The sequence below is a fragment of the Daktulosphaira vitifoliae genome, unplaced genomic scaffold, assembly GCF_025091365.1.
Source record: "Daktulosphaira vitifoliae isolate Bord-2020 unplaced genomic scaffold, ASM2509136v1 Scaffold_4, whole genome shotgun sequence".
In the NCBI taxonomy this organism is placed as follows: domain Eukaryota; kingdom Metazoa; phylum Arthropoda; class Insecta; order Hemiptera; family Phylloxeridae; genus Daktulosphaira; species Daktulosphaira vitifoliae.
In genome coordinates this window covers 18,608,444-18,620,796 of record NW_026099575.1, presented here as the reverse complement: position 1 = coordinate 18,620,796, position 12,353 = coordinate 18,608,444, and the positions used below count along the sequence as shown (strand labels likewise).

At 25.5% G+C, this 12,353-nt stretch overlaps 2 protein-coding genes across 5 annotated transcripts in view; one reads left to right on the top strand and one right to left on the bottom strand.

Annotated features, from left to right (window-relative positions):
- Window positions 1-1,048, top strand: part of LOC126904977 (protein FAM186A-like) — a 7,866-nt gene extending 6,818 nt beyond the window's left edge. The window contains exon 3 of the mRNA XM_050684381.1: window positions 185-1,048. Within this exon, the coding sequence (XP_050540338.1) occupies window positions 185-1,048 (864 nt within the window). The remainder of the gene's footprint in view (window positions 1-184) is intronic.
- The window catches only part of LOC126904869 (protein madd-4), a 104,070-nt gene extending 96,549 nt beyond the window's left edge, over window positions 1-7,521 (bottom strand). For 2 of the 4 annotated variants that reach the window (XM_050684189.1, XM_050684188.1), the window contains exon 1: window positions 6,511-7,516. The gene's annotated coding sequence lies outside the window, so the exon portion shown is untranslated. Of the gene's footprint in view, window positions 1-6,510 lie in introns of all 4 variants that reach the window. The other 2 variants (XR_007703839.1, XM_050684182.1) reach the window with 2 other exon arrangements.
- Between the last annotated feature and the right edge of the window lie 4,832 nt (window positions 7,522-12,353).

Here is a 12,353-nt window from a genome sequence, read left to right as displayed (position 1 = left end):
TAAAATCATTGAAATAAATAAAGATATTAGAGTACCTTTGTTACCAGAAGTCAATAAGAATGTAGAAATTAATAAAAAAATCGAAATCAATAAAGATATTGGTGTACCATTGTTACCACCAATAAATAAAATCATTGAAATAAATAAAGATATTAAAGTACCTTTGTTTCCAAAAATCGATAAGAATATAGAAATTAGTAAAAAAATCGAAATCAATAAAGATATTGGTTTTCCTTCATTACCAGAAATCGATAAGAATATAAAAATTAGTAAAAAAATTGAAATCAATAAAGATATTGATGTTCCATTGTTACCTAAAGCAAATAAGGATATAGAAAACGGTAAATGTAATTATGCCAATGAAGATGTTAATGTTCCATTAGAACTAGAAGCAAATAAGGACATAAAAATTAGTAAAACTCATGATGTTTATGAAAAAGTTAATGAATCTTTGATACCAGAAGCAAATAAGGATATAAAAAACTGTAAAACTCATGATGTTTATGAAAAAGTTGATGAAACTTTGATACCAGAAGCAAAGAAGAACATACAAATCAGTAAAACTCATGATGTTTATGAAAAAGTTAATGAATCTTTGATACCAGAAGCAAATAAGGATATAAAAATTAGTAAAACTCATGATGTTTTTGAAAAAGTTAATGAATCTTTGATACCAGAAGCAAATAAGGATATAAAAAACTGTAAAACTCATGATGTTTATGAAAAAGTTAATGAATCTTTGATACCAGAAGCAAATAAGGATATAAAAAACTGTAAAACTCATGATGTTTATGAAAAAGATGATGAATCTTTGATACCAGAAGCAAAGAAGGATTTAAAAAACTGTAAAACTATTGATGCCAATGGAAATATTAATAAGTCATTAGAACCAGAAGTAAATATGGAGACAGAAAATAGTAAAAAAATTAATAATAATGAAGAAGTTTCCATTAATAAAAGTATACATGATCACTGTCACAATGTTGGTCCTAATTTGTGGTATTGTGATACTGATTCAAAGGAATATATTATATCCTTAGAACCTTAGATAAAAAATATAATTTGTATATGTTAGTTATATATTTTTTATTAATTATGTATGTATTTTGTATTTGATTTACAATTTCTATCATTTTAAATAATTTTTGTAAAAATTATTTAGTATTTTATTAATATTTTCTATAATTTGTTTGTAATTAGTATATTTTATATTTAAGTTTAGTGGTATATTTTATGTTTTTTTTTGAAAATTTGTGTAAGAAAATTTATAATTTAACGTTATGTCTTTTTTTCTTTTATTCTTATTGACGTACAAGTATTTTTTTGTTGAGTCTATTTAATGATAATAATTAAACACAAAACATTTTTGTATTTCTTTTTTACAATGTGATATTACAATTTTATGATCAATAATTTATGTTCTATCTAGCATAGGAAGTATTTATTTTAAATACATAATATTCAAATATCTTGGATTAAGTTTCGGATTAATAAAGTAGCGTCCAGAATATATTGATATAGTTTTATCTATAGAAATAGGTTAAACTACTATTCTGTCACATGACTATTATATTAATAAATCTCCATTGTATTGTAAAATTGACAAAGTTATTTTAATTTATTTACAATATTTAATTGTAGTTTTTAATAAATAGAACTGTGAGTACTCTAGTGCAGTAACTCAAAATTTGTCAATTTTAAGCTATACATGTATCTAATATTTAAAACAACACCTTTTACAATATAATAGTTTAATATGTTATATATTTAAAATTGATGTAAATTATAGTTTATAAATATTTATTTATTCAAATCTAGTTAAAATTTAACGTAGAAGGAATTCTACATATATTGCGTACTATTAGACATTTATTATTTATGAGGCATTCATTACTATATATTTACTATCCTTTTTCTATAATTACCATTTAAATATTTATATTTTTAACTATTAATTTAATAAACATAAAAAATAATTTTACTTAATTTAATAAGAAAATTTTACATACCTGATCTCTGAGGTACAGTAGTAAAGTAATACATAATTATCTCTAGGCTTCAAAACTATTCTCCCCAAAAATAGGACTATCTTCTATATTTTTTAATAATAAGTATAAAACAATGTAAAAAACTAGAGAAAAATAACATAGACACTGGAAACGCGATATAATAGGAATAAGTAAGAATGATATCTGATAGTGAATAACATCAATATCATAAAATACTTTAATGAAAATCTGTTAATTTTCACAATAATTTGTATATTTTTAATTTTATAATTGTTATATTTTAAAATTTTACTCAAATATAAAAAGCTTCTTAAATTGTTTGTGTTACATTACATACTATACATTGAAAGTTACTGTAATCGTTTAGCGAATTTGTTTAATTGTATTATTAGGAATTAAGTATGACCTAAGTATAGACTAACTACAAATTTATATGAGCGATTTACTATTTATTTTATTATTTAATGTTTTATTATAGCACCCTTTGCCTTAAAATGAACATAAATCGTATTTATTTACCAAAAACATCTATTGGATATATATCAGTGAATATGATGAATGCAACAGTGTAGGTGTAGGTGTAGATTTCGAATTGTAAAAATTATGATCTTTTTTATATTGANTGCAACAGTGTAGGTGTAGGTGTAGATTTCGAATTGTAAAAATTATGATTTTTTTATATTGATGACACATAGTAGAACAATTTTCGGAACGGTTATATATTTTTTATATTGTAGTACACATCAAAACCTTTAATTTAATATAGGGTAAAAGATATAAGACGTTCCGGAATATTTTAAAAAATTGAACTGAAAAATATTTTACATATGCATGTGGTCTCTTTTAAACCCATTATACACTTATGTTTTTGAATGGATATTTATGAGAAATATACCAAAAGAATACTGATTATCTTTTTATTATCCACGTAAAATTAGGTTCAATATTAAAAAAAAATAAAGCTGTAAAATGTATAAGAGAATTTCAAAGTGACTTTTTTATGATAGCGTAATTTTAAGATTCTTTTATAAAAAATTATTTATTTATAAAATAAAGGGGTTTTTCATATTTGGCGTTGTCTGGTTCAGATAGATTAAAATTAGTATTCTTAAGAAGAAAATCTAAAAATTTACGTACGATCTATTTTGATGGAATTTTTATTCTATTTTTACAGATAATTCAATCGACAGTGATCTTACACGTTTCACGAATCTATTATTAAATATTAATTTTGTAAATGGGTAACATTTATTTAATTTTTTAAGCGCATTAAGTACATACAGAAAGTCTCAGACCTAACTAACTTTTGATCTAATTATCAATTTGTTATAAATATAAATTTTTATTATATTTGTTGTGTTTTTAATATGAAAGACAACATCAAATAGTTACATAGAATATAAGTCTTTGTCGAGAAACAATACAATTGTTAATGGTGTGTGTGCCGGTAATCGCACTCGCGAGTATAGACAATCCTGTTTCTGTTTCTAATTCTACTATTTCATTAGAATTTTCAGTTAAAACTTTAGTGTATGAACGGTTATCATAATTTTGCTAAAAACTCTTAACATTTATGCACATAGGAGCCAAATGACCTTTTAAATTGCATAAGGTACAGTTGTAATCCTTGTATCGACAATTACTTAGTAAATGCTTGAGCGGCCACATTTTCCACACTTTGATTTATCCGATGGTTGACGATTGATCTGTTTATTTTGGCGAAGTTGCTTTTGATAGTTAAGTTCCGATTCATGGTGTTTCCAAGTATTTTTTTCTCTCATGGTAGCTTCCTAAGTAGTCGCTATGTTCATTAGATTCACATACGTGGATTTTAGATCAGATGCATCTTCTTCTATTAACCGGTCTTGTATTTTTCCAGGACTCATTCCTACTACGAATATATTTCGTATAACAGTGGTTAATTCTGACGAGAACTTGCATTTCGATCCAAGATTTTTGACACAACATCCCATTCTGCCATCGTTTTATCAGTACATTGTTTGGCCAGGTAAAATGTATGCCTAGCCGCGTAGTAGTATGATTTAACCGGCTTGTAGTATTGATTTAGAAGCTTTAACAATGTACTGTATGTTTGAGTGTCTGGTGTGCTAGGTACATAAAATCTAAATAAAATTTTATGAATTTCTTCACTGACAGACGATAGCAATATGGCTTTCTTTTGTTCTACATTTTCGATTCCATTCACCAAAAAGAAATTTGTCAACTTTGACTAGAAAATGGTAATATCCAAATGTACCCGAAGTACCAATAACTTGATTAAAACTCACTGTTGGTTTCGTATCAGTCATTTTCACTGCACTTTTTTTTTTATGAGGATTTATGATTTATATTTAATAGTTATTAAAATCACTTATTTAGATAGTAGATCTAGACGATAAAGAAAATGTTATCAATTCATCAAAATTTATTTAATAAAAAATAAATAAATATTTGGATAATTCTTAAAATGATTTTACAAATTTTAAATCTTATTTATTAATAATTTAATGAATACCCAATTATATGAAGTAAAATGCAATGAGATCAACATATATTAATATCGTTAATCGTTTATTCGTCCATTATAATTAATTTACAGAAAGAAGTGACTGAAAGTGACCAACAGATTAATTATGACATTCACATCACTTAATTGATTTAACTAAAGATAAATCCGATCGAACGATTGCTAATTTACCGGGCGGCGATATACTTCTGACAATATATATATATATATTGTATACTATTCAGTATATAATATACACTGTATAATATATTATATTGTTAATGTGCATGTTATACAAATTTATTAAAAACTAGTAAGATAAATAAGTATTGTCAAAGTTAGTTTATCTCACAAAATAAAAGTTCGGTGATAAATTCATATTCATAAAATCGGATCTGATACGTATCGTCAAAATATAGTTAACGTTAATTTTTAAAATTTTTCATTATTTTATTTTTTGTTTCTGTATCTAAATATTAGTTTTAGTAGAAAATCAGAGGAGATTTTTTTTTAGACGATTTTAGTTATACATTATTATTTCCTTATATTCTTTTCAATTTTTAATATTCAAAAAGTTATTGGTAATAATAAATAATAATTCCAAAAAAAACGATAAAATTCAAATTTTAAGCTGAAATTCTCTAGTGTTGAAGTTATCGGGTCCGTTTGAAATTTTGCAAATAACATTTTTATAATAATAGGAATAAAAATAGTACTGTCACTCAGAAGAAAAAAAAAAATCAGTGACAACCTATTATGCTGTCAATATATTAACAAAAATAATGCGAATTTTTTTAAATTTCATTTAAAATATTGTTATTATATTAAAATGAAAAAATATCCTAGTCCCTCTATACAAATTTTTGTTCTCTAATTTGACAAGTATTTTAATATAATTCATTTTTTTATTAATTGTTGTTTTAAATTTTTATTTATTGTGAAAAAATTATAATTTTTCACATCAAATAGGTTTTACAATGAATTTACAGTTTTCCTCTCCAAAAAATTGCCTTTTGCTTAAAAAATATAAGGATTTTGTTACAATTAAAATTGTTTAATAATGAACAATGAAGTTCAAATTTATTTTGATGATATAAAGTTGACCTTTGCAATGATACAAAACTTACGTAAATACTATATAGTGTTAAGCATAATTCAATCATTTTAAATGTATTTTGCTTTCCGCTACATACTTCCTCGTGACTTAAATAGTTATCATTTTTAGTATATTGTAATCTCAACGTATGTACATTTTTATAGCACCAAAAGATATGTGATAAACTATATAAAATAGATTAAAATTGAACTCAACATTTACAATTGTTGGAATGTGTCTTAAAAATAGAGTTGTGAAAATTGATTTTTAAAAAGACAGTTCAAACACCTCACTGAAAGAAATATAACGTTCGAACATCAATTCAATGTTTTAATAAGAAAATTAGTGGGCGCAAACATTAGTCATTATGTCTTAAGTTTTAAAAACTTTTCATTTTTCATGGTCCCATGATTTATTTTGCTTATTTACTGCGATATGTCACAAGTTTAAGTTATATTTATGCACCAAGTTACATTAGTTAACAAATTTTATTTTCACACAATAAAATGTAATTTATTTTAATTTATTCAAAATTCTTATATAATTATACATTATTGTTATACTGATAAATTGCTAAGAATTAATATACACATAAAACCATTGAAACAAACTGAATACGAATAATTTGTGTGGGGTGTAAATGTCACATAACTTTAAAATCATTGCTATGCACATTATATCTTAAAAATGTTTCCGCTTAATTAGTTATAATTTTGGTCATTATGATAGTTTAAGTTCTTTGCCGGTAACGAGCCATGAGGTTTATGAATCAAAATAACTAATATAGATTATGAGAGAACATTCTTAAAATCCATACTCTTACTAACTCTTAATAGATGTAAATAATACATTTCATGTACTGAAAAATATGCAAAGAAATAAAAGGGTTAGTTACTTACATAGTAAATACGTGTTATCTTGACTCTATGTAAAAATTTTTCAAAACGACGCTAATTAAAACCAAAAAAAAAAAATTGTCAAATTTTCCAGATATTCCAAAGTTTGTTTTTGAACAACGCAACGGTTAATTTGAACAAATGTACGACACGCAACTGATCGCACACGAACCACCAGACTATGATGATGTGCTTCACACGGTATTCGTTTACCGCCGCGAAAATGGTACTGCCCGTCGTCCGCCGTGGCGCCGCGCCGGTGTCGAATGTGTGTCCGCCGCCTTGCCATCAGGGGAAATCGTCGTACGATAGCCGCTCGTCGACCGACAGGGTGCGTAGCCCTTCACCACCAACCGCATTTCATCCATTTCGGCCACCGCATACTCGAAAAAACGGTATGTACAAGCGGATGCATCGAATTGGCTAACTGATTTTCTTTTGATTAGATTTTGGTCTATCGAGTGGTTGACGATGATCCTGAACTTTTTAATAACCACAGCCCCACTTTATTTATATTGTCGAATGTCATCCGGCAATTTATCTAAGCTTTTATTGTCGCTAATTATCTACTAACAATCATGTTGTTCCAGACTGTCGTAAATCTGACAATGGTCGAGCACAAAAGGCAAGGAAAGCAAATAATATGGCCAGATTAATCTATTTCATTACGTGAAAATAGTTATATTTATCCTACTGAACATTTTATCACAGCCATAAAAAAAAAACCATGGGCATATGATAGACAAAGAAATATTATGAATGGCATCATAGAAATGTATTATAAAGCATTAGTGCTTATGAACAATGTGCATAGGTATGAGTGGTATGTATTGCAAACGGGGACATTAGCGTTATAAAAGATATAGGAGATGGTTATTGCAGAGTAGTCTCTCAGACTATTATATTCATATTATTACATGTTAATTGCTTAAATGAGATACACTTCAACTTGCACTGATTTCATGTTAATATAACGACGTTTAAATAGTCACATATAAAATATATTTTTATATTCTAATTATTTTTTCTTGTAATTAAATTTTCATTTATACAGATATTTATATGCATGTGTATGTGTAAATAAAATCTTAGTATAATAAATTGTAAAATAAAACTCAAATTAATATTAATGTTCAAATGAGAGCTATAAAAATATCATAGTATTGTTTTTATTCCTTTGATAAAACTAAATGCATAGTGTGTTAAAATAAAAATAAAAGCAATAAATGTTTTTTCTAATAAATCTATATGATTTACATGAGTGAATAAAAAACATTCTTAAAAACCACTATTACTTATCATGAAAACAATTTTTATTTTTTACATTTAATTATCAATTGATTCTCAAATATAATAATATATTTCCATACCAATATTTAAACCCCAAAAATTAAGAATATATTAATAAAATTTATTTAAAATGTGTGTATTTTATGTTTATTGGCATATTTCTTTTTAAATTTAACACAAATTATCAAATATTATTACCTCCATGAAATATTCTCATGACTATAATTATTTATCTCACATGATAATTTTTAAAAATTGTGATATGAAAAAAAAATTGCATTGAACTAAAAATTTTAATTGATTCTTCTTCTATACCACGTATTTATGATTAAATAATAATTTGGAAAATTATTGTCCATAAAGAATCTGAATACATTTATTTTTGAACATTAATTAGGTTTTTGTATAGTTTTTAAAAATTAAATTAACACGATTTCTTAGTTTATAATTTATCAGAAAAATAAAACTAAATTTTTATTTCGAGATGTTGAACGAAAAAAGAAAATTTTATTTGAGCAAGAAATTATCTTATTAAATACACAAGTAGGGCATTCATCTTACTTATCATAACCATCACTTTTTGTGTACTCATAATATTATATGATAAATTATAATGTCAGGTCAAAAATAGTATTGTTATTAAGTCTGAAAGTATAACTGTTTTGCTGAAGGGATTAGGGAGCTTGTAGTAGCTTATAAGAGTGCGAATTCCCTATAGCAGTGGTGACTATACAGATTACTCGTGGATCGATCTCGCTGTCGGCATAAAACTGCGACAAGAAGGCTCCGACCACAATTACAACGCATTCTATATTGTCTAGAAGACCGAGTAAAGATTTGGTTTTTACATTTAACTGTATGTAAAACCACTGTTGTCTATGTTAATTTGTCAAATAAAATTATAGTTTCAAAACATTAATTATCGATTATATGATGGCTTGAAAATATCTTCATATTTTATGCAGTTGATGCATTAAATTAATAGAAATGAGTATTATGTTGGTGAAGATATTTGTGCATTTCTTTGATAATATAATATTTAGTAATCTACAAAATTTGATAATATTATTATAGGATTTTAACGAAATTGAACTGTATCAAATAACTCAAAACCAAAATTATAAACTATTAAAAATAGTTATTAACGTACTAAACAAGGTTCTTTCAAATTAAATTCTTATTGATCATTTTTTACTATGTCATTTATTAATTTATTGTTTTTATCCTCAAATATAAATTAAACCCATGTATAAATTTTAGGAAGTAATTATTATTCAATTTGCATTCATTTAAAATAATTAAATAATATATTAAAATAATGTAAATGACATAATAATAGCTAAAGAATCATTTTGCTAAGAAAAAACAATATAGTCTAAAATTTATAATTATTATTCGTGTGATATTATTTAAAATTTATAATTAAAAGTCTGGTATATTATAATTTTATCATTGTAGTATACAATTAGAATTATAATGTATAATATTATAAATACAGAGTGAGTAATCAAGATATGACAAATCCAATAACTTTTGATACAATTATCATTCTATTGAAATTTTTTTTATAATAATAAATGCTTTCATAGATTACTTTCATATGTTTATTAATTAATTTTTTATTTGTTTCATATATTTATTACTTATAAGAAAAAAAAATACAGTTTCTTTATTTTTATTTATAATTACGAAATAGCCAATTTTTAGAATTTTACTTACATAGTATATTAATAGATGATTTCTAATGATGATTTTAGGTCGAGTTCACATAATTAGTAAGGTTTGAATTAAGAGCGGCGAACGCCCCAGAAGCCTCAAGTCTAAGAGACCCATCTCGAATTTTACTAGCCTAGTTATGATTAGTGCCGGAGTTTTTCTGGTTTTTATTTTTGCGTATCACTTTTTAAGAAAGTGATATTTTCTACAGGGGACCCAACTGAAAGTACCACCTCTGAACCCATATAAATCTTAACCCGGTACTGTAGTATGTACATATTCTATAATTGTTATCGATTTATCAACATTTTTTGTATGAAAAGGGCTCAAAAATAGCTATTTCAGATCTTTTATTTTTATTAGTTGTAAATTATAATAATATACTTTAAACAAAGCCAAAGATAGCAATAATTATTTTAAAAATATAAATCAATGAATTGATAATTGGATTAAAAGTTACTGGATTTGTCATATCCTTATGACCCATACTTTATGTAATGTATATAAAATTATTTGATGAGAGATAATGCATTGTAATTATTATATTAAATAATACTACGAATATATTCTATACAAATATTTTCAACGGTTAAATATAAATTGGACAGGATAAAATCTATTTTAAAATAGTAATTTATTGATATACATTATTGAACCAACTAAGTCCTTAAAGTCATGTATTGAGCAACACATTTAAAAAGGTCTTTAAACGGTGTTAATGTAACATCAATAAAACTGATTAATGGATTTATTGCTGCTTCAGAAACATTACAGACATGACTTCTTATTATGTTATTATTCTTTAGAACTTCATAATAGTTTGTTAATTCTAAGCCATAAGATGTTACCGTGCTCTCTATATTATCTTTGATTAAATAATATTTTTCCCCTGTAATTTGACTGGGTTCCAGACTCCAAACAAATAAATTTAAAATATTAGCCGATGAATTCGTTTTAGAGAAGGGGAATACTATTTGCTCAAATACGCCAAGTTTTGTACGAATTTTTATGATATCATCAATAGTTAAGCTATTATTGTTGACTTGAAGAATATTTAACATATAACCAAATACTATAGACGAAATAACGTTTAATACTAATACTTGATATTTAGATAACGATACAGAATCAACTTCACTTATTACTTTTTTTCGAATAGTTGCAATGTCACTAGAAGTACCATTCCATATTATTTGAAACTGCTCAACACACTTCAATGGATTCCATTCACTATTTGTCTGGTAATTGTCAATTAGAGATTTGTACGTTGCATCCGACAGATTAAAGCTGCAATTGTCTATTAACTGATTATCATTTAATTCAATAGAATTTAATGTCTTATAACACATATCAATAATTGCGTTTCTATAATCATGAGGACGATTTACTTTCAAATTTTTCAGAGTTGTATTTTCATAGTTAGACAAATCACAATTATTGATCACATAATTTTCTAATTGATTAGATATCAAAATATTTAAACGTTTAAATTTATCTATCCGAACCGATGAAGGATTATATTGCTTGGCATTTCTTTCTAAAAAGTTTTGTTCAGTTTCCACTGAAGTTCTTGATTTCCATCGAACGCTGTTAAGGTATAAAAGAGTTAACACCAAAGCATTTTGTATGTTTTTATTTTCTTCATTAAATGTCGAAAATGCGTTTGAAAATATTTGCTTAGAAATCTTTTCAAATTTAATGCCTAAAACATCTCCAATACTAGTAACATAAGAGAAGCAACTTGATCTCCGATTTTCAGAAACTATATTCGTACACATGTGAATTAATTCACCATTAAAATCTAAAAACTCCAATAATTTTTTTGATAGTAAACAATCATTTGTATTATGAGAATTATTAATTTTAACACTTAAATTGTATAATGCTTCGTTCGTTTGCAATGTCTCGTTCTGTAATAATTTAAAACTCAGACTAGTATGTTCTACTTGTTTTCCAATTTTGAGAATATCTTCAACAAAATCATTTAAAGATTTTAAATGAAGTTCAGGATTATTATTTTTTGTCAAAGCATCAGTGTATACTATACTAGTTTTCTTAATCTCTATATTTAATAGTCCCAATACGTCTTTTGTGAATTTTTCATAAGTAAGATGTTCAGAGACATGATTCATCAAATTATTAAACATATTTAATGGTATTACCAAACCTGCCGGAAAACGAATACTTTGTATTTTAATTATACTATTTTTCATTGATTCCCAAAAGGTTTTTTCATCAATGAGTTTATCCTGTGGATGTGCCACATTTTCATTATTTGAATTAAAGAGTTTATTTATAAAATTCATACCCATTGAGACCAATTTTCTCGGAGAACTTGGTTCTTCAATGTTTTCTATCATAGTGCTACAAGCCACTTCAACAGCATGTGTATCAATAGGATGATAATTTAACCAATTTTTTTGAAGTGTTTTTATAAATTGATTTTTACACATTATTTTGTCTTTCGTTTCCTTAATGCTTAAACATGCCTCTCCAATAGCTGGTAAATCTGCTTTACATAATTTCAACCAATTTTGTTTCAATGAGGAGAGAAAAATATTTGGGCATACATTTTTAAATTTTAATTCGTTTGATATAGTCAAATAAGCTAACAAAGCATTATGAACTTTAGTATACAAAACATGAGTTAAAGCTTTTATTGATAACATTTGTAAATTAGCTAAGCTCTCTAGTTTGTTTTGAGATTTCAGTTCATTAAAAATTGCCCAAGCTTCTAATGTTTGCCCAAACCAATGGATTTTTATCGGGTAACCATGAGCTTGATAATGCCCTAGTGTATTCCATATTAAATTTAAATCATCAAAGAAAAAACTCTGTTC